Here is a 24,035-nt window from a genome sequence, read left to right on the forward strand (position 1 = left end):
GACCCAGTCCTCATCGGGGAATTAGAGGTGGAACTTTAAATTCCTCAATTTTATAATTTCAGAGGACCTGTCTCGAGCCTAGCACATAAATGCAATTGTGAAGTGCCTCTACTTCATTAGAAGTTTGCAAAGATTTAGCATGGCATCTAAAACTTTGCAAACTTCTATGGATGTGTGGTGGAGAGTATATTGACTGGCTGTATCACAGCCTAGTAATAGCTTGTGGAAGTTGGGGATAATGCCCTTGAACAGAAAATCCTACGCAAGTAGTGGGTACAGGCCAATTCATCATTGAGCACATCTACACATAGCTCAGTGGTGGAGAGGGTTTTACCAGTGATGCTCAGGAAAGCACCATCTATATTCAGGGATACCTATCACCCAGGTCATGCTCTCTTCTCGCTGCTGCCATCAGGAAGAAGGTACAGGAGCCTCAAGTCTCTCACCACCAGGGTCAGAAACAGTTACCCCTCAACCATCAGGCTCTTGAACCAGCGGGAATAACTACCCTCATCTTCACTTACCCCATCATTGAAATGTTCCCACAACTTATGGACTCACTTAGAAGAACTCTCCATCTCATGCTCAATATTTATTGCTTATTTATTTGTTGTTATTATTTCCTTTTTTTACCTTTTGTTTCTGTGGTGAACTACATATACCTGCCTGGACACGCCCCCTGCTGACTGCTCCTGTGGCTCCTCCCACAGACCCCGGTATAAAGGCGATTGAGGCCTGAGCCCGGCCCTCATTCTCCAGGATGTAGTATGGTGGTCAACTACTGCTTGTTCTTTCTTCCAGTCAATAAAATTGATGCACCATCAATAACTCTCTCTGAGACGTGAAGTCGAGATATTGGCTTGTGCTTGGCTCCCCCCCCTTTGTTTTAAAAGAGAGTCCCCATGGGGCGAAGTTTCTTACAAGTATATTTACAGGTTAAGTCTATCAGGTGGTCGAATCTGTCGCTGCGATCTACGTAGCACCGACTGTGATTGCACAGGTGCCGGTGGTGATTGCACCAGAGACGGTGGTTGTGCTGGTTCCGGCCTAACTGGAGGTGTCAGCCCACTAGGCGTCAGTGATCCCTCATGCGTGTGCGAGGCGCCTGGTGTATGCGTGTACGAGACGCCCGGTATAGGAGTGTCGTGAGGAGTCTGTGTAGGACTCGGTGTGCGCGGTGTCACCTCGGGTACAGGGTTCATAGTTACCGTGGAGTGTTCGGGGTAGTGGTCTGCTGCTCCTGCGGGCGCCAGGTCATGGACGGAGACCGTGTCCTCCCGCCCATCAGGTAAGACCACGTAAGCATACAGGGGGTTTGCATGTAGAAGGTGAACCCTCTCTACCAGCGGGGAGTATTTATTGCTCCGCGCATGTTTCCGGAGCAGCACTGGCCCTGGGGATGTCAGCCAAGCCGGTAGGGTGGTCCCAGTGGCAGACTTCCTGGGAAAAGAGAATAGGCGCTCGTGAGGGGTGGCATTGGTGGACGTACATAACAGGGAGCGGATAGAGTGGAGTGCCTCAGGGAGGACCTCCTGCCATCGAGAGACCGGCAACCCTTTTGACTTAAGGGCTAAAAGTGTGGCCTTCCACACTGTGGCATTCTCCCTCTCCACCTGTCCATTTCCCCGGGGATTATAACTCGTGGTCCAACTAGTAGCAATGCCCCTAGCCAGCAGGTACTGGCGCAGCTCGTCACTCATAAAGGAGGACCCTCTATCACTGTGGATATAGCAGGGATATTCGAACAGAGTGAAGAGCTGGCGCAGGGCTTTTATGATGGATGTGGTAGTGGTGTCGGGGCAGGGGATGGCAAAGGGGAACCTTTTGCCGGCGAGATAGTGCCTCCAGTGTCTAATAGCTTCCACTATGGCCTGGGCTTCTTTCTCCACCGCGGAGTGCCGAATTTCAGAGCCTTGAAGGGTACGAGAAAAGAATGCTACTGGTCTGCCTGCCTGATTGAGGGTAGCAGCAAGCGCGAAATCGGAGGCGTCACTCTCTACTTGGAAGGGAATGGTCTCGTCCACCGCATGCATCGTTGCTTTGGCAATGTCCCCTTTTCAAGTCCGCAGAAGTAACACTGCGCGGGCTTGCGACTGGTAGCAGCTGTGGTCGGGTTCGGGGAGTTCGTGGAATCGCGACTGGCAGTGGCATTGTGATCCGGCCAGTCGTGACCACAGACGGTGATGTTATCCAGATAGGGAAATATGGCCTTCAGTTGGCCCTGGTCCACCATCCAGTCCATTTCCCTCTGGAAGACCGTGACACCATTTGTGACACCGAATGGGACGCGCAGGAAGTGATAGAGCCTGCCGCCCGCCTCAAAGGCGGTGTAGGGGCGGTCCTCACACACAGGTTTACAGTCGGGGGTCAGGTTGGCGAACAGCGGTGGGGGAGGGATCTTGAGGGTGGAGAGGCTGCAAGTGGTGTCAGTGGCGCAGCTGTCGGCATGGTGCTGGGTGGGACGTGTGGTTCGGAAAGTGTGGCTATGGCATATGACGGGCCCCTCCCACCACTCACTGTCAGGAATCCTCAGTTTTGTGGGACCTTGCCATATACCCCGCTACTGACCACACACACACACCGAACCACACGTCCCACCCAGCACCATGCCGACAGCTGCGCTACCGACACCACTTGCAGCCTCTCCACCCTCAAGATCCCTCCCCCACAGCTGTTCGCCAACCTAACCCCCGACTGTAAACCTGTGGCAACTAAAAGCAGGAGGTACAGCGCGGGGGACAGGGCCTTCATTCAGTCAGAGGTGCAGCGGCTGCTCAGGGAGGGGATCATTGAGCCATGCAGAAGCCGATATCTCGACTTCACGTCTCAGAGAGAGTTATTGATGGTGCATCAGTTTCTGCACTATTTGTTGTCTTTTGCACGCTGGTTGTCCTCCCTGTTGGGTGTGGTCTTTCATTGATTCTATTATAGGTATTGGATTTACTGAGTATGCCCGTAAGGATACAGATCTTGTATATGGTGACATACATGTACTTAGCTAACAAATGTACATTGAACTTTGAAATTAAATATTCATGGAGGCACTAAACCACATACAGTATGTTTACTGTTATTATCACTGAATATCAAGTGTTCACTCACAAATAGAAAAAATTACAGAAGATAAAAATATAAGCTGAGTGAACCCAATGCCAAATGCCCAACTGTTTACTATTCAAATACTGATGTGTACACCAGGTCTGTAGGGATTTCTAACATCTCACATTGACTTGGCACCCAGCTGGATGGCTGAGAGAACTTGTGACATTGGATGATACGTTTTGAAATCCTTACAGATCTGGTGTACATGTCATATTAGAACAGTAAGTAGTTTTCTGTGGAAACATCTTCACTGCTCCTGGGCTTTAAAAAAAAAATGATTAGCTGCTTCTTTTGGCAGTAAATATAATCATTACATATCTTTTTATTATGGGTGGGATTTACAGAATTGAGGGATGGCAGTTGAGTGTGTTATGGCATACAAAAGATTGTCAGAAATATGATTCACCAACTGGAATTATATTGCTGTTGTTGAAACCAAAGACAGTTCATGGTTTGCAGATCCTGAAATGCCTTTGCCCTATGTAACTGTCTTCCATATCCCATGCCTTGCTTTTCTTTCCTGGCTTCAGGTGATCTTGCTTCAAAATAGCCTCTTTTTCTTGACTGTACTCTCCCTCCTTAATTTGTCTGCTTCAAGTTGAATGTAGAAGATGGGTTTTTGTTTTCAAGTCCGGTAATAAGCTACTCAATTACACTTAGAATGCTTTTAATATTTTATCAATTTATAATTTCCAAAATGGGATTCCATATGAATTATTTTTCTAGATACTTTATGTAGTTAATGACTAAAAATGCTACTTCGTGACATTTTATGCTGCTTTGTGCAAAAGTATGAGAGGACAGAAATGCTTTGGAGCACCCTTAATGTTTTTGCAGCATCTAAAACTGATAGTAATGATATTTTTTTCAAATTGGCCAGGTGAACTGTTATTTGATTGATATAATGAAGTAATAACACTTAAGATCTCTGTACTAATATTCTAAGATACCTACTTCTCATGAGTCTTTTACATAATCGTAGTTCCACAGGTTGGTTCGCTTCTGCTTTCCAGCTGTGAGTTTGCATACGATTGCTGATAGGTTCCATTATGTCAATGATTCATGATTATTTGTCAAGATGTATGAATATCTTGCACTGCCACAGGGTGCTATTAAAATCTCATGTTACTTAACTTAAAAGCCTTTAAAGTGAAAACTGTCAGTGTTGTAAATAGGAGATGTATGATGTATTTTGTTCTGGTGTCAAATTAAAAGACAGTAAAAACTAGATTTCCATGGAGCCAGAAAAAAATGTAGGTATACTACAAGTGTTTAAAAATTATTTTTCCCATTTCTGTTTGTTTTTAAAAGTCATTTGTCAGGCCTAAAATATTTTCTGGTTTGAATGATAATCCCATGCTTACTTGGCACCAATTCTGACCTGAGCTGTTCATACACTTGTTCACTCTTTTGCTACACTGACATTGCAACTGATCAACTTTATTAATTTATTTTTGGATTGATAAGACTGGTGTCTTTGAAAACAGCATGTTACTTTCTGGTATTTCTTTTCCAAGGGAGATATCAGCCAACCTTATTATGCATTTTTGCTCAACATTCAATCTTTGTATTCTCAGTCTGACAACCATTCATTCACTCAAGTGCTGGTACAGTGAAGGAAGTCATCAGATTTGATCAGTCTGATAATAAGTATCTTTATTAATCTTACGACTTTTAACAACTATGTCATTTCTTGGATAAAGGTAGCAATGAATATATTTTCATTGGCTAGAATTCTGTTCCAAGCTTGTCCCCTTACAACAGCAGTCCAAGTCTGCTGGAGCAATTGTTGATTTATGATGCTTTCTTGAAAAAGCATCAAAGATAATGATGCTTTTGAAAAATAAACTGGAAAAGATTAGGACTTTGCTGTTTAAACTTTGTATCATATGCCCTTTTGCTTGTCTGGTTCATTTGTTAAGATAAAATGCAGGACATTTTGTCCCCGCAAAGTTGCTGCTTTACAAGGAAGTTGTATTGGTGTATTGAATGTATTCCAAAACCACCAATAGCTGCACAGGTTTGTATATGCCTTCCAATTGAGATACTGTATATAATTTCTGTTTCAACTTTCATTCTTATACAGAGGATGTAACTGTAAATGATTGAGGTGCCCTGGGATAGTTAATTGTTTAAGCCTGTGTGGAATGTGGATCACTGAGCCATTTTGGCAACGTGCTGAGTAACAGTGCATACTTTTTTCCTGGCTGTGCCTAAACTAAAATTAAACAGCGAGATATTTCCTTTTCAGTGATTTACAACAGATTTGCAATGAGTCATCTTAACAATCACTGCTAATAGCCTGGACTCTAGCACAAAGAGAACATTTCTGTACTACTTCTAGAACATTTGGTACATATCTTGGGACCTCAATTGAGGACATAATTCACTTTTTATATTTTAATTAAAATGCTAACTGTTAAACGTGTGAGTTGGATACATTTTAAATTGAACCCAGGCCACAATGAAACTGCCCCAACACCTGCTCAATTCTGTGTCTTTTTTTTTTGCAGAGTTTTTGTGTATACTGCCAAGCTATCATCATAATCTTGATTGATATCTAATAAATTTATTTTATGTAATTAAAAGACAAACATAACCAAACCTTGTTATACTGGCAGATGAAACTTGCATTCCTTGAAGGGTGTTGCATTTGTTCATTATTTGCCTATTTAATTCTTTTTTTATTAATCGTTTTCATATTTTCCAAAGACAAGACAATGCCAGTTCTCAAGGCAATCCCATTACCCTATGTATTTTGTTATAATTTCTCACATGTACATCAACTACTCTGATTCTTCTGCTGCTGGTACTAGCTTAGATAAGCATCTTAGTTGGCATGGACCTGTTGGGCATCTGGGGGAAATTAAATGGAGCAACTGCAAGTTCCACTCAATCAGCACCTGAAGTCAGTATTGAATTATGGTCACGGAAGCTGTCCAGCAGCAATCATATTTGTTCAATTACTGTTTTTGTTCAAAATTTAATGATAGTTATTATGAATACCCAGTATTGTGCATTTTTTGATATTCCATTGTGCACCTATGCATATCCATTACTTTCCTAATTCATAACTCAATACATGGGATAAATGATTAGCACGGATTTTAACAGCTTTCACATCTCAGGAAATCCCAGAATAATAAAATGTTTTCTTTTGAATTGAAATTAAATTGCAGCGAGTTTGTACAAGCAGTGTTTTAAACACAGCAATGTAATGATGACCAGTGAATATTTTCTTTGTGTGGTGCTGGTTGGTTAATAAATATTTACCACGATACTTGCAGGAGTTTGATCAGAGAGTACCCTGGAATTTTTTATGAGCACAAAAGGTGGTAGATCGAATCTAGGTTTAAAATTTTGTCTGAAAATTGCCACCCTTGTCAGTGCAACACTTCCTTAGCACTAAAGCCACAAGAAACTGAAATGTTAGCAATCCTTTTCATTCCACAGACGCTGCTTGACTTGCTGAGATTATTTACCGGATGTTTTCTTTTTCCCCTTAGGGCTGTGTTGGAATATTAGCTTAGGTTTTGTTGTTGGAGTGAATCCTGAACACATGAGAACTACAAGCCAACTAAACTACAGCTTAGATTATGGAATGTTGATTTTAACTGCAATAATATTGGACATATGACATGTTTTATTGGTGAAATTTGAGAGCACAATTTAGTTGAGCATTTAAGGCAGGTTGATGACATTTAACAAAAAAATGATAGAACCCTGATTTTTTTTTTACCATAAAAGGCATAGTGAATAAAAGTAGAAAGTCTTGGCTTGAGTTGGAATTCAAATACATTCTAAGGCCCATTCTGAGGCTTTGAGAAGCCTGGTCTGATACTTCTGTGCAAAAATGTGTTGTATGACATAGCTGTGTTGTAAGATGGGATAATCAGGGATGCCCTCTGTCTGATTATGAGTCAAAATCAGGTTTATTATTGTCTTTTGTGATGTGAAATGTGTTGTTTTGCAGCAGCAGTACAGTGCAAAGACATAAAATTACTATAAATTGCAAAATAAACAGTGCAAAAAAAGGAATAATGAGGTGGTGTTCATGATTTTATGGATACAAGAAATATCATTATGGTATTCCAAGAAAATCAAGAGAATTCTTGCCAGTGACTGAACTAATATTCATTCCTCAATCAATTTTACAAAAAAAAACTAGTTTTCTGGTCATTATCACATTGCTATTTTCTTTGATTCATAGCCGTGTACAAATTGGATGCAGTGTTTCCAGTATTGCACTTCAAAAGTACTGCATTGGCTGTAATCCTTGGTACTACCTCAAGTTGTTTGCAAACTTATAAGCTGAAGTGAAGAAGCCTATGTTGTGTTTGGCAAGCCCAGCCAATCTCTCTTACATTCATTCACAGAAATTGTTCTTACTGACAGAGATGCGATTCTGTGTATATACTGCTTTAAACTATGTGTCAAAAAAGCCTGCTCTTTTTACTATCAAAGTTGTGATTAAATGAACACATTTTGTTAGATATATTTCTCAGGTGTTTATATGCATATGTTTAATGTAAGCAACACACACAAAATGCTGGAGGGTCCTGCCGCAGGGTCTTGGCCTGAAACGTCAACTGTTCTCTTTTTCCATAGATGCTGTCTGGCTCGCTGAGTTCCTCCAGCATTTTGTATGTGTTGCTTGGATTTCCAACACGCGCAGATTTTCTCTTGATTTTTTAAATTTAAGGTAACTTTTTTTACACTGTTATATTGGTTATACCGTCCGTGAAAATAGAAAGCATAAGGAACTTTGAAACATTGATCAAAAGAAGTACACACTGTTAAATTATGTCAACTGATGTAATTTGGCCTCCATTTCATCCATCAGATGTACAGCACATTTTAACTCTGCTCTAAGTTGCAAGCCAAACAAAGCTTGGAATATTAGTCCACGTTTCTGTGATTCTGCAAGGATTACCTTTCTCACTCAGAGGGTGGGGTATCTGCGGAATTCATTGCTATGCATGGTGTGGAAGTTATGTCATTTAGCATACGTAAATTGGAAGTTGATAGATTCTTGATTAGTCAGAGTGTCAAAGGTTTAGGGAGAAGGCAGGATAATGGGTTTGAGATGGAAAATAAAGCAACCATGATGGAATGGCAGAGCTGACTTAATGGGCAAATGGCCTAATTCTACTCCCATGTCTTATGGTCTTAAGGGCTTATGGTCTGTTTCTTTAGCCAGAGGTGAAATCACAGAAGACTGGGGGATAGCCAGGGTTGCTTTTTTATCTTAGAATGACACCAGGGGTAATGCAGCAAATTTTATGGCAGCGAGCCTCTCATCAGTGATGGGAAAATTATTAGAGATGCTTATTTGGGACAGGATTCACTCAAATTTGTAAAAAGAAAAACCATAGAATTTATATTCAGAATAGCTTTTTGCAGTGGAATTCGTGTCTCACAAATTTGATGATTGATGAGAGTAGGGCAGTAGATGTTGCTTTTGTGGACCTTACTAAAGCATTTGACAAGGTCTCTCATGGTAGGCTGTTCCAGAAGACTAAGTGATATGGGATATCATTGAGGCAAGTGTTTCATATCAGTATAAGATTTATTATCATTGACGTACTGTATTGTGAAATTTGCTGTTTTGCAGCAGCAGTACAGTGCAATACATTAAAATGGCCAAAAGTTACAATAAGAATGTATAGAAGTAGATTGGTAGATGCCTAGAATGTATTGACGGAGGAGATGTAGATGAAGATACTTAGCAATGTTTAAGAGCTGTTTAGACAGATACATGAACAGATAGGATAGTGGGATATAGACCTTGTTTAGGCAGATGAAATTAGTTAAATTGGCATCATGGTTAGTGTCAACATGGTGGGCCGAAGGGCCTGCTCCTGTGCTGTACAGCTCCAAATTGTACACATCATACTTCTGTTCTCCCAATGTCAAAATATGCTCAGATTTTCAGCCAGATTCAATACTGAATGTTAAAATGCATGCAAATCAGCAGAAATCTTCAAAAGTCAATCAGGACTTGGAGAAGTTGCCAAATCAAAACTATATTCCTTCATTTAAATGTAGAAAACACTAGGCAGATCACAATGTAGAAGCTTATTCTGCAAAAAAAAACTCTCCAAGCGTTGGTCTGTTCCTGTGGTGATTTTATTCCAGACTTTCTCCAGACTCAAGAGGTAGCCATGGGCCCCAGCTGTGCCTGCCTTTTCGTTGGCTACATAGAACAATCCATGTTCCAAGCCTTCCCCAGTAATGCCCTACAACTCTTCCTCCATTATATTGACAACTGCATTGGTGTTGCTTCATGCACCCATGCTCAGCTTGTCAATCAATTTCATCAACTTTCCCTTCAATTTCCACCCTACCCTTAAATTTGCTTAGTCCATTTCTGACACCTCCCTCCCCTTTCATTAACTCTCTATCTCCAAACTGTTGACTAGCATCTTTTAGGAAACTACCAATTCCCTCAGCTATCTTGACTGTACCTCTTCCCATCCTATCTCCCGTGAAAATGCTATTCTCTTTTCTCAGTTCCTTTGTCTCCACTGAATCTGTTGCCAGGATGAGGCTTTCCTTCCCAAGACATCAGAGATGTCATCCTTCTTCAAAAAATGGTGTTTCCCTACCTCCACCATTCTTGCTGTCCTCATCTCCTCTGTTTCCTGAAAATCCACACTCACCCCATCTTCCCACCACCTTGACAGTTATAGAGTTCCTCTTGTCCTTACCTGCCACCCCATGAGCCCCTGCATCCAATACATCATTCTCTGCAACCTCTGTCATCTCCAAAGGGATCCTTCCCCAAGCACATCTCTACCTTAACCCCCTCTCCATTTTCCACAAGGATTGCTCCTTCTGTGATTCCCTAGTCCATTCATCCGTCCCCACTAATCTCCTTCCTGGCACTTACCCCTGCAAGTGGCCAAAGTGCTAGATCTGCCCACTCACCTCCTCCCTCACCTCCATTCAGGGCCCCCAACAATCCTTCCAGGTGAGGTAACACTTCAGCTGTGCATCTGCTGTGAATCTATTGTGTCCAGTGCTCCTGCTGCAGCCTCCTCTACATTGGTGAGACCCGTTGTAAATTGGGGGATTGCTTCGTTGAGCACCTCTGCATCATCTGCCAAAAGTGGAACTTCCTGGTGGCCAGATGTTTTAATTCCAATTCCCATTCTCGTTCTGACATGTTGGTCCATGGCCTTCTCTTTGGCCATGATGAGAACCACCATCAGGGTGGAGGGGCAATACCTTGTCTAGGTAGCCTCCAACCTGATGGCATGAATATTGACTTCTCCAGTTGGTTAAAAAAAATTTGCCCCCCCTTTTATTCTCCACACTGGTCTCTTATATCTTCTCAACTGCCTGTCACCTTCCCTGGTGCCCCTTCTCCTTCCTTTCTGTGACCACTTTCCTCTACTATCAGATTCTTTCCTCTTCAGCCCTTAACCTTTTCATCTTTTCTACCTGCTGGCTTCACACTTCACTTATCACCCTCTAACTATGCTCCTCCCGCCCCCCTCCCCCCGCCAAACAGACCTTTTTTACTCTGGCTTCGTCCTCCTTCTTTACCAGTCCTGAAGAAGGTCTCGACGTGAAACATTGACTGTTCATTTCTTTTCTATGGGTGTTGCCTGACCTGCTGAGTTCCTCTAGCAATTTTTGTGTTTTCCTTTAGATTTACAGCATCTGCAGAATTTCTCGTGTTTATTTTTATTTAGTACTCTTCACTGATGTGATTTCAGGAAATAATACCTGTGCATATTTTAGCTGCAAAGGAGGCAAATTAATTGAATGGAGTAATATTGGGGGAAATGATCAGTTTAGAGTTTGTAAATATTAAGGCTGTTTGTGCATATATAGGAGTTATACAGGGCAAATTTTCCATGAGGAGGAATTTCTTTAGCCAGAGAGTGGTGAATCGGTGGAATTCTTTGCCCAACGCAGCTGTGGAGGCCAAGTCTTTATGTATATTTAAGGGTGAGTTTGATAGATTCTTGATTGGTCAGGGCATGAAGGGATACGTGAAGGAGAAAGGAGATTGAGGCTGAGAGGAAAATTGGATCAGCCATGATGAAATGGCAGAGCAGACTTGATGAGCCAAGTGGCCTAATCCTGCTCTTATATCTTAAGGTCTTATGGTAATGCTTGGGATTTGAGCTGTGTAAGTTTCCGGTCTGGAAAGGTGATTTGCTTTGAAGATTTTTAAATTTGTGGCACACAAATCATTAGCTGCTGAGAAGCTTTGTTACTCCCAGTTATGTACAACGCAGCAGGTTTTTTTGTGTGTATCTAATAATCAGGGTTTGGCTGGTGCCTACTCCCCAGCTCTACTTGAATTTTACTTTTGGTGATGATGTTTCTATTCTGCCCTTGACCTACTTATCCAGCACAGCATTACAATGTTCTGAGATGGAAAATTCCACAGTACTTTGAGCTAATATATCTCATCAGATCTGTGTAACTCTGACTTTTTTTTCAACATCAGTACAGAATATCAAGGGAGCAAGGAAAGGATGGTAGGGTGAAGAAACCACGGTTGAGAAGAGAGGTGGAATACTTCATCAGTAAAGAAGCATACTTAACGTTTAGCAAGCAAAGATCAGACAGGGCTCATGAGAATTATAAGGTAGCCAGAAAAGAGGTTAAGAAAGGAGTTAGGAAAGCTAGAAGGGGTCATGAGGTCTTGGTGAGTAGGATAGGTCTGATCGGGGATAAAAATGGAAATGTGACAGGAGTCACGGGTGGGAATAGTGGAGTTCTTTAATGAATTATTTGTTTCACTGTTCGCCAGTGAAAGGGTCTTTGTCAGATGTGAGATTAGCATAAAACAGGGTAATATTCTGGAACAAGTTGAGATTAAGAAAGAGGGTGTGTTGGAACTTTTGATTAGGATTGATAAGTTCCCAGGACTGGATGGGATATACCCTAGGTTACTGTGAGAAGCAAGAGAAGAGATTTCTGCACCTTTGGCAATGATCTTATCATCATCACTGGTCTCAGAAGTAGAACCAGAAGACTGCAGGATGGCAAACATTATTCGTTAGTTCAAGAAAGGTAACAGGAATAATCCTGCGAATCACAAACTAGTAACTCTTACATCAGTGGTGGGCAAACTATTGGAGATGCATCGTCTGACCATAGGGAAGTGACAAAACAAATTGTTGAAGGTAGAGCAGTCGGTGTGCTTTATATGGATGTTAGTAAGACAATTGACAAAGTTCACCATGGTAAGTTTACTCAGTAAGTCAGGATGCATAGCTTCTAGGTAAACTTGACTGCATGGATTTGGAATTGGCTTGGCTTTGGAAAAGGGTGGTAGAATACGGAGTGTATTCTGCCTGGAGGTCTGTGATGATCTGCAGGGATCTGTTCAGTGATCCTTGCTGTTTTTGATTTTTATAAATGACTTTGATGAGGAAGGGGAAAGGTGGGTTAGTAAGTTTACAGATGACACTAAGGCTGCCTGGCCTGCTGAGTTCCTCCAGCATATTGTGTATTTTGCTCGGATTTCCAGCATCTGCTGATATTTTCTTGTTTGTGAAGAGGCAGATAGAGTTAAATCTGGAAAAGTGTGAAGTGATACACTTTGGAAGGTGGAACTTGAAGACAGAGTGCAAGGTTAATGGCAGGATTCTTCACAGTGTGGAGGAACAGAGGGATCTCAAGTTCCAAGTCCATAGATCCCTCGAAGTTGCCTGTACTGGGCTCTATTGTTCGATGTTCTATCACTGCCATGTGTCATGACCTCAGCCCCCTCCTTTGTGAGAATCGCAAGAGAGAGAGCCTTACGGTTTGGAATGTGGGCTGGCTGCTCAGCCAGACAAAAGCCTTGGACATAGCCATTGTCTTGGGAGACACCTTTGTGGAATAAGGAACTGGACTACGTGCAAACCCTAAGGGCAATGTGAGATGGGTGATGGGGGAAAGATTGCCTCACCCCCACCCTGATTGACATCTACAACCCTGCCAGTCCAGATAAAAGGTGGGCTGCCGAGGCGGGGCCTCAGACGCACCAAGGAGACACACGAAGGAGACACAAAAGTGCTTCCCGTCGGAGCAGGAAGCCATTCTGAAGGAAGCCACGTGCGTTAGATTCCGGATCGGGAGTCTGTGGCTGGACCCAAAAGGAAAAACAGCTTTAACTAACAGCAGGGATTTGCTTCGCAAGGACGACGGGCAAGTGTTCCTTTTCTCACTCTCCAACATGTGAAATGCCAGCGGTTCCCGAAACGGGGAAGCCTGCAGACTTTGAGTGACTCTTATATTTCATTGGACTCAGTATCCCCTAGACAACGATAGAGCTTATTTTTGATTGATTATTACTACACCTGTGCTTTAGATTGAGTTTTGACGATGTATATGATCTGAATGTTTTGTATTAACCATACGTTTGTGCCCCTTTATAAATAAAACGTTTGAAAATAGTAGCATCAGGCTTCAGCGGACTTATCTATCTTTGCTGGTAAGTCACCCGGTTACTGGGGAACGTAACACATGTTACAAGAAAATATCATTTTGTGTTATTGGTATAATAGACACTAATGTTGATGTAGCATTAATAGTTCCAATAAACTGTGCTATCTTTTCTTCTAGGGGCTGTTCTTTTGGCCTCAGTCCAAGGAATTGCAATCAATGTGGACCCAATCTTCTATGTATGGCTTCTTCACCAGCCTCAGAAGGGGAATGTGAAACATAGACCACAGGTATCGAGTTCATGTCTGAAGAATCCAGTAATTAAATAAATTAGACATAAAAATAGCATTGTATATGAAAATGAAAGCCCATTGGTTACATTTTTGGTACAGTAGATGCTCACTTACACATCTCTACTTTTTATTTAATATTGATGATTACTTTTCTTCTGGGAAGTAAAGGGGCATTTAGACAGACAGAAATATCAAATTAAGACATTGCTTCTTCCAAGATTTCATTTCAGATTTCTGTATGTCTAAATTGAAATAGGCAGTGTCTTAATTTGAGGAAATGCAATGAATTTTGAAACAAGAAAGGAAATTTTTGCTCCTATTTTATGTTTTGTTAATTACTAGGAAATATATATTGTATGTGCAAATTAATCCCAGATCTAAAAGGTGAGTGTGTGTGTGTGTGAGAGAGAGAGAGAGAGAGAGAGAGAGAGAGAGAGAGAGAGAGAGAGAAACAGTGCCTTTCAAAAATATTTTTAATCGATTACATTTGGAAACTAAACCATACACTGTAAATATTATTGCTGTTTTTTGCTAATTTGTTCTTAATGGAGTTTGTTTAGTTGCAAGTATGAGATCTGCAACTTACAAAGGTTTTACGTAGGCCATGACCAAGATTCTGCTTTAAGCCCCACAGTTATTGCTCACTCTGTTTGCACTTTCCCATTTAGTAAATTGAAGTTACAGTATCTGCAGTTTGTCATGTATCATACAAGACCTTGAGTGACATAATCTGGATATCAGAGTGGGTGTAAGAAGTTCTTTGAAAACTCTGAATGATGATAGAACAAATTGCTAGCTTTCTCAGTGACTCAGTGTTTTTAAATGCATTTGGCATTTAGAAATTTCTAAGAACTTGTTCAATAAAAAGTTATTAAAATAAAACTTTTACATGTGTTCAAAGAGTTAAAATTCTCAGTCAAGCATATATAATATTAAAAATCTTAATGGGTCTAACCTGGTACAAGATCAGAGAACAGAATCCCTAACGTAAATGTTGGAGAATCTTAATAATATCCTGTTTCACTACTGGACTAGCAGCAGAGTGCAGCTGGGAAAATGCTGGCAGTGTTCAGCCAAGAAGACTGGGACTTTTATATTTGCATTGGAGTTCTGAAACTTGTCATCACTTAAGTGGGTTAATGTTGGCCATTTGTGCAGAACTGTTGGCAACAATGAGCAAAACCTAATCCATTACATTTGGTTGAATCTGATTAGTTTCTTGACATGTGTTTCTATGCAGGTATGTAGAAGCTAATGACAAAACCATAATGACTGAGGATTCCACCCAATTTAGCTATCTCATATTCCTATCAAAGTATTCACTAAATTATCAATGGCAACTTGCAGTATAGTTTCTCATATTTAAAAATTATAAGCTTGTAAGATAAAATTAATTGAAAGCCACTTATTTAGTTATTTTCAGATTATCAAAAAGGCTTAAGAGTATCAGTAAAAGCCTTATAATGTAAAAAACAGAATGAAAATTATTTTCTTAATTTTCCAACATAATTGCAACATTCAGCTTATTAATGTTATTATGGATATTAGACTGGTTATCCCGAGTAACTCCTTCTTACTCTGTCTCCTTGTCAATTTTCTCCAGTCCTGATGAAGGGTCTCACCCCAAAACATCGACTGCACTTTTTTTCCATAGATGCTGCCTGACCTGCTGAACTTCTCCAGCATTTTGTGAGTGTTGCTTGGATTTCCAGCATCTGCAGATTTTCTCATTTCTCATTTTGAAAGTATGAAGCTTTTCATGTGTGAGAAACCACAAAAAAACTTAGATCCTGAAAATCTAAAATAAAAGTTGAAAATGCTGGAAGTAACAGGTCAGGTGGCATCTGGGATGTGACCATCAGTAGATGAGTTTGATATGGACCATTGGTTAATTGGGGCACCCACTTATTTGGAACAACTCTTAAAGAACAAAAACTAATCAAGAAAAGAGCTGGGATTCCCTTTGTTTGTTTCGGACACTCTGCTGCTTAATTGGGGCAGGGGACTGTTGCCTAACATTGTAATTAATATGAGTTGCTCGCACTTGTGTGGCCGTTAGACACAACACTGTGCTTCAAGCAAACAGGTTTTAAATAGCATTAGTTGCATGAGTTTGTATTCAAAAAGCAGCAATTTTTGTTGCTGATCGTTGGCAAGAAATAAGCAGGAAGAATTCAGAACTTTTTCTCGCTGTGGTTTCATGCATTCAGGCATAATGTTCAACTTCAGACTGAAGTTGTAAAGTTAACAATTACTTTGAAAATTAGAACACAAAATGATAAAGAAAAAAAACCCATAACAAAATGAAACACTAAATCCATTAATAAGCTCTTTGTACAAGTAGATATAATTTGACTGCTTGAAACTTTCTTAAGCTTTCATTATTATTTAATTTACATTGAACATGACAGCACAGTACATGCCCTTTTGTGGTAATCTTTTAGCCTACTCAAAAGTTAATCTAACCCTTCCCTCCCACTCAGCTTTCTATTTTTCTATTATCAATGTACCAATCTAAGAGTCTGTTGTCCTTCATGTATCTGCCTCTACCACCACCCTGACAGTGCGTTCCATACACGAACCACTCTCTGTAAAAAAAAACACCTACCTCTGACACCCCTCTATAGTTTAGACCAATCACCTTAAAATTATGCCCTTGTTCATTAGCCGATTCTACCTTAGGAATAATCCGTGCCTTTTATCATCTTGTACAACTATCAAGTCTCCTCACATCCTCCTTCTCTCCAAAGAGCTTAAGCTGAGCTTATTCAACCTATCCTCATAAGATATACTCTCTATTACAGGCAGCATCCTGGTAAATCTCAACACAGCATACCCCTTCTTAATCATCCTATCAACTTGTGTGGCAACTTTGAGCGATCTATGGACATGGATTCAAGACCCTCTGTTCCTTCACCGACTATGTCAACTATGTCGACTCAGGCCTAGGGGGCTGGCATTGGGCACGATGACGGACTCTCCACTCCTCCCTCTCCCTCATCAGTGTGATCAGTTCACCTACATTAGGCAGTCTTGGGAGGGTGCCCAGGGTTCATCCTCCCATGCTTGGGCTCCCATGTGATGACTAGGCTGGCAGGTAGCTCAGGGTGGCATAGACAGTGCCCTGCTAGTTGCAATCTTCTCACCTTGATTTTAGTAGTGAGCATTGGTAGGTTGTCATAGAGCTCGACATTCACCATGTGCTGTTGCCAACTCATGTCAAGAGCCGTTCGGAGCATTCATGTATAGCAGCCATCTAGTGACTTTCTCATGGTCTTGGTGAGTGTCCATGTCTCACATCCATACGTGAGAATGGACTCTAAGATTAACTTGCAGATTGAGTCTGTAATAAAGAAAGAAAACTCGATGTTAGCATTCATTTTGAGAGGACTGGATAAGGATGTACCAATAAGGCTTTATAAAATGTTGGTTAGACTGTAGCTGGAATATTGTGAATAATTTTGGACCATGTATCTGTAGAAAGATGTGCTGACTGTGTAGAGGGTTCAGATGACATTTACACGAAGTATCCCAGGATCGAATGTCTTAATGTATAAGGCACGCTTGATGTCTCTGATCCTACATTTGATGGATTTCAGAAGGAGGGGGAGCTCATTGAAACCTACTGAATACTGAAAGGCCTGGATAGAGTGGAAGTGAAAAGGGCACATTAGTAGAAAAGTCATCTATCTGAGAGCATAGCCTCAGAATAAAGGGGTATCCCTTTACAACTGAGACAAGGAGGAATCTTCAGACAGAGGATATTGAATCTGTGAAGTTCATCATTATGGGGGCTATGCAGGCCAAGTCATTGGTAAAAGTACTGTTTAATTATTGTCACATGCACCAAGATACAATAAAAAGCTTGGCTTGTATTCTGTTCATACAGATTAAATTATTCCATGGTGCATTGTTGTGGGACAAGGTAAAACTGCAGCAGGTAGGAATAAAGTGTTAACGCTACAGAGAAAGTGCAGGACAGGTAAACAATAAAAATGCAAGATCAAAACAAGGTAGATTGTGAGGTCAAGAGTCCATACAAGAAGTATAATGGCCTCTTTCTAAGGTATATCTGTACCCTGCTCATTAATGCAAATATCTAATCAGCCAATCATATGGCAGAAACTCAATGCATGAAAGCATCCAGACATGGTTGACAGGTTCAGTTGTTGTTCAGACCAAGCATCAGAATGGGGAAGAAATGTGATCCAAGTAACTTTGACCACGGTGCCAGACAGGGTGGTTTGAGCATCTTAGTAATGCTGATCTCCTGGGATTTTCATGTACAACAGTCTCTGGAGTTTACTTAGAATGGTGCAAAAAGCAAAGGAAAACAGTTCTGTGAACAAAGACATCTTGTTACTGCGGGAGGTCAGAGGAGAATGGAAAGACTTGTTCAAGCTGACAGGAAGGCAACAGTAACTAAAGAACCGAACTGAAGAGACTTGGGAAGAGGAGGTTAGCTCACAAATAGAGAAAGCTTGTAGACAGTGCGAGAGGGGGGATAGGCAGTTGATAGAGAAGGGATGCGCTCAGACCGAAGGCTTGAAATGTGTCTATTTTAATGCAAGGAGTATTGTGAATGAAGCGGATGTGCTTAGAGCATGGAGGACCTATCAAATGTGACAGTGGGAAAGTGTGTATGGAACCGGAGGGAATAGCAGAGGTACTTAATGAATACTTTACTTCAGTATTCACTAGGGAAAAGGATCTTAGTGATTGTAGCGATGACTTGCAGCAGACTGAAAAGCTTGAGCATGTAGATATTAAGAAAGAGAATGTGCTGGAGATTTTGGAAAGCATCAATTTGGATAAGTCACCAGGACTGGACGAAATGTACCCCAGGCTACTGTGGGAGGTGAAGGAGGAGATTGCTGAGCCTCTGGCAATGATCTTTGCATCATCAGTGGGGACGGGAGAGATTCCTGAGGATTGGAGGATTGCGGATGTTGTTCCTTAATTCAAGAAAGGGAGTAGAGATAGCCCAGGAAGTTATAGACCAGTGAGTCTTACCTCAGTGGTTGGTAAGCTGATGGAGAAGATCCAGAGAAGCAGGATTTATGAACATTTGGAGAGGTATAATATGATTAAGAGTAGTCAGCATGGCTTTGTAAAGGGCAGGTCGTGCCTTACGAGCCTAATTGAATTTTTTTGAGGATGTGGCTGAACATATTGATGAAAGAAGAGCAGTAGATGTAGTGTATATGGATTTCAGCAAGGCAGTTGATAAGGTACCCCATGCAAGGCTTATTGAGAAAGTAAAGAGGCATAGGATCCAAGGGGACATGGCTTTGTGAATCCAGAACTGGCTTGCCCAAAGAAGGCAAAGAGTGTTTGTAGACAGGTCATATTCTGCATGGAGGTTGGTCACCAGTGGAGTACCTCAGGGATCTGTTCTGGGACCCTTACTCTTCGTGATTTTTATAAATGACCTGGATGAGGAAGTGGAGGGATGGGTTAGTAAGTTTGCTGATGACACTAAGGTTGGGAGTATTGTGGATAGTGTGGAAGGCTGTCAGAGGTTACAGTAGGACATTGATAGGATGCAAAACTGGGCTGAGAAGTGGCAGATAGAGTTCAACCTAGAGAAGTGTGAAGTGGTTCATTTTGGTAGGTCAAATATGATGGCAGAATAATGGTAAGTATTAATGGTAAAACTCATGGCAGTCTGGTGGAGCAGAGGGATCTTGGGGTCCGAGTCAAAAGGATGCTGAAAGCAGCTGCGCAGTTTGACTCTGTGGTTAAGAAGGTGTATGGTGTATTGGCCTTCATCAATTGTGGAATTGAATTTAGGAGCCGAGAGGTAATGTTGCAGCTATATAAGACCCTGGTTAGACCCCACGTGGAGTACTGTGCTCATTTCTGGTCGCCTCACTATAGGAAGGATGTGGAAACCATAGAAAGGGTGCAGAGGAGATTTACAAGGATGTTGCCTGGATTGGGGAGCATGCCTTATGAGAATAGGTTGAGTGAACTCGGCCTTTTCTCCTTGGTGCGAAGGAGGATGAGAGGTGACCTGATAGAGGTGTATGAGATATGAGAGGCATTGATCGTGTGGATAGTCAGAGGCTTTTTCCCAGGGCTGAAATGGTTGCCACAAGAGGACACAGGTTTAAGGTGCTGGGGAGTAGGTACAGAGGAGATGTCAGGGGTAAATTTTTTACTCAGGGAGTGGAATGGGCTGCCAGCACTGGTGGTGGAGGTGGATATGATAGGGTCTTTTAAGAGGCTTTTAGATAGGTACATGGAGCTCAGTAAAATAGAGGGCTATAGCTAAGCCCAGTAATTTCTAAGGTAGGGACATGTTCGGAACAACTTTGTGAGCTGAAGGGCCTGTATTGTGGTGTAGGTTTTCTATGTTCTATGTTTCTATGTTCAAATAACTACTCATTGCAACAGTGGTGTGCAGAGGAGCATCTCTGAACACACATGTTGAACCTTGAGGTAGATGGGTTACTGTAGCAGAATGCCATGAATGCACACTCAGTGGCCACTTTATTAAGTACAGAGCTAATAGAGTGGACACAGAGTATTCAAGAGTCTAATTACAGTGAGGTAAAAGCTGTCCTTGAGCTTGGTGGTATGTGCTTCATGCTTTTGTATCTTCTGCCCAATGGAATAGGAAAGAAGGAAGAATGTCGAGGGTGGGTGGAATCTTTGATTATGCTTTCTGCGAGAATTATAGACAGAGTCCATGGAAGGTAGGCAAGTTTCCGTGATCTGCTGAGCAGTATCCACAACCCTCTGCCGTTTCTTATAGTCATGTGCAGAGCAGCTATCATACCAACCCATTATGCTTGGAGATAGGATGCTTTCTATGGTGCATTGATAAAAATGGGAAGGGTATATTGAAGGCAGAGTTTGATAGGGCTTTGATTGGTAAAGTGCTTAAGGGTTTTGGGGAGATGGTGGTAGAATGGGGTTTAAAATCTGCTATGATTGAATGGTGGAGCAGACTCGATGGATGGAATGATTTTCTTCTGCTTCTTTACCTTATGTTTCATGGACTACTGTGTTATTGCAGCAACATTTTATGTTGGCCATGTTCTTTCTGCTGCCATACGAACATGGCATCTAGATTGCCTTGATGTGTGTGTCTTAATTATCTCTGTATTTAAAGTTACTGAGCTGTTGGAAAGTCCACTTAATGGAAAGAACTTATCACAAGGTCTTTAGTTTATATAGTTGTGAATTGTGATTTATATCCTGATATCTAAGTCTGAAAGTCCTCCCAATCTTCTGGCGTTACTTCAGTGACGAATAACGGAAAGGTAATTTATGCCTTTTCTTCTGGGTTTACAAGAATGATCTGGAAAATATATGCATAGTATAGGGGGTCATGTAAGCAATTGGAATGTAACTTAAGTGAATTTTTCCATTTTTTCCTTCTATTTTTTATGACTACAAATATTATTACTTCCATGAATGCCTCAAACTATCCTATGATGCATAAAGTAATCATTTCTTCAAGCATTATCATCTTTCATATTTTACTTATAGTATAGATTTGCCTAAATAATTTCTTGACAGGTCATCTACATTCATAGAGCATCTGTTCTTAATAGCCTTGACTTCTGTAGTTTTTGCTTTATTCCTGAAAACACAAGCTGAATATTTTTTTTAATAGGAGCTCTTGCTCCCTTTTATTCCCTTCATTACTTGATTCTGCCTTTAGGTAGAGAACGCAACCAACAGTATAATAGGGTAAAGATCCAAAATGTGGATAAATACTGACCTTCTGTCGTTCAATTGGTTTTTAAATTTATTTTTGAGTGACTGTTTACTTGCTATCTTTTATGTGCTATATGTGCCTTGTGCTGTGTATGATTGTTGGTACTGTGTTTTGGACCTTGGCCCTGGAGGAATGCTGTTTTGTTTGGCTGTTTTCATGGGTATTCATGTATGGTTGAATGATAATAAAACTTGAACTGAATGTCATATTAGTGGTTAATCTTAGCAGAAACTTGAATTGACCTACCTTTCATTCTGAAACTGCAACTAATAAAAGCTTCATTTTCTTTGCTTGTTCCTAAATCATCCTGGTTGCAATCTTTCTTCCTTTTCTGTCATCATCCACTCTGAAGACTAATTCATTACAAATCCAGAATCCTCTCATGACTTAATCAATGCGTCTTTGAATTGCAGTTTTTTTTTTACCAGCCTTATGGTACATTGACCTTGAATCTGGCTGTCTCATTTCCTCTGCTTTCATGCATATCTTAATATGGTCAGGAAAATGCTAGAATCTTTATTAGGAAGTGCAACATAGACAGACAATGGGGAAATCATGTTTGATTAAATATGGAGATTTTGTCAGTTTGTAGCTGACAGAATAAATAAGGAGGAACCAGTTAATGTTTTGTATGTGGACTAACAAAGACCTTCAATTAGGTGTCACACAAACTTGGGAGAATATAGGTCTCCTTAAAAAACAAATTGGTGATCTTTGTGTGGAACTACAGAAAATGTCTTTGGTCTTAAGTGAATATTTGTCACGTCTATTTCCTTTGGAGAACATCATAGAAGATACACTCAGTGGCCACTATATTGGGTACTTTGTATGCTCATTAATGCAAATATATAATCAGACAAACATGTGGCAGTCACTCAATGCATAAATGCATGCAGACTTGTTGTTTAGACCAAATGTCAGAATGGGGAAGAAATATGATCTAAGTGATTCTGACAGTGAAATGATTGTTGGTGTCAGACAGGGTGGTTTGAGTATCTCAGAAACTGCTGATCTCCTGGAATTTTCATGCACAATAGTCTCTAATGTTGCAGAGCATGGTACAAAAAACAAAAATATTCCAGTGAGCAGCAGTTCTTTGGGGGAAAAAAAATGAGAGAAGTCAGAGGAGTATGGCCAGACTGGTTTAAGCTGATAGGAAGGCAAGAGTACTCATGCATTTCAATAGTAGAGTGCAGATGAGCATCTCTGAATGCTGAACACGCCAGACCTTGAAGTGGATGGGCTACAGCTGCAGAAGACCATGGGCATACACTCAGTGTCCACTTTATTAGGTACAGGAAGTACCTAATAAAGTGGCTACTGAATGTAGTGCATCCAGGGGAGTCAAGTGATATCCATGAGCATATCAGCTTTATAAAGAAGGAGGTGTTGGAGTTCTTGAAATGCAGAAAGTTGAATAAATCATCAGGATCTGACCAGATGTATCCTAAAGTGTTACGGGAGGCAAGGGAAGTGATTGATGGAGTCTTGGCAGTGATTTTTTTCTATGTTTGGCAGAACTGATCCTCACTCTCAATCATTTCTCCTTTGGCTCCTTCCACTTCCTTCAAACAATACTGTAGCCATGGGCAGTCACAATGGTCCCAGCTATGTCTGCCTTTTTGTCGGCTATATGGAACAGTCTATGTTCCAAGCCTACACTAGTATTATTTCCCAACTTTTCCTACGCCACATCAATGACTGCATTGGTGCTGCTTCCTGCATCCATGTGGAGGTCATTGACTTTATCAACTTTGCTTCCAGCTTCCACACTGACCTCAAATTTACCTGGTCCATTTCTGACACCTCTCTCTCCTTTCTCGATCTCTCTGTCTCTATCTCTGGAGACAGCTTATCCACTGATGTCTTTTATAAACCCACTGGCTCTCACAGCGAACTGGACTGTACCTCTTTGCACCCTGTTACTTGTAAAAGTGCCATCCTCCTTCTCTCATTTCCTCCATCTCTGCTGCATCTGCTCTCAGGATGAGGCTTTTAATTCCAGAATGAAGGAGATGTCCTCCTTCTTCAAAGAAAGATTATCCCTTTCCTCCACCATCAAAGCTGTCCTCAACCGCATCTCTTCCATTTCACGTATGTCTGCTCTCACCCCATCCTCCCAGCACCACACCAGGGATAGGGAAACTCCTGTCCTTACCTACCACCCCACTAGCCTCTGCGTTCAGCACATAATTCTCCACAACTCCCACCATCTCTTGGTGGGATCCTATCACCAAGCATATCCTTTCTTCCCTCCTACTTTCTGCTTTCTGCAGGGATCGCTTCACACAGGACTCCCTTGTCCTTTCATTCTTCCCCACTGATCTCCCTCATGGCACTTATCCTTGCGGAATAGTGCTACACTTGCCCCTACACCTCCTCCCTCACTACCACTCAGGGCCCCAAACAGTCCTTCCAGGTGAGGCGACTCTTCACCTGTGAGTCTTTTGGGGTCATTTACTGTATCTAGTGCTCCCGGTGTGGCCTCCTTATTATCGGTGAGTCTCGATGTA

General features: G+C 41.3%; 1 protein-coding gene across 10 annotated transcripts in view; it reads left to right on the top strand.

The window, feature by feature from the left end:
• Positions 1 to 24,035, top strand: part of LOC140728102 (intermembrane lipid transfer protein VPS13B-like) — a 1,021,046-nt gene that overhangs the window by 479,253 nt on the left and 517,758 nt on the right. For all 10 annotated transcript variants that reach the window (XR_012099001.1, XR_012099002.1, XR_012099004.1 and 7 more), the window contains exon 20: positions 13,678 to 13,787. Coding sequence is in view for 7 of the 10 variants with exons in the window: in XM_073046336.1 (XP_072902437.1) it covers positions 13,678 to 13,787 (110 nt within the window). In the remaining 3 variants the exon portion in view is untranslated. The remainder of the gene's footprint in view (positions 1 to 13,677; positions 13,788 to 24,035) is intronic.

This window comes from Hemitrygon akajei, chromosome 1 (genome assembly GCF_048418815.1).
Source record: "Hemitrygon akajei chromosome 1, sHemAka1.3, whole genome shotgun sequence".
Lineage (NCBI taxonomy): Eukaryota > Metazoa > Chordata > Chondrichthyes > Myliobatiformes > Dasyatidae > Hemitrygon > Hemitrygon akajei.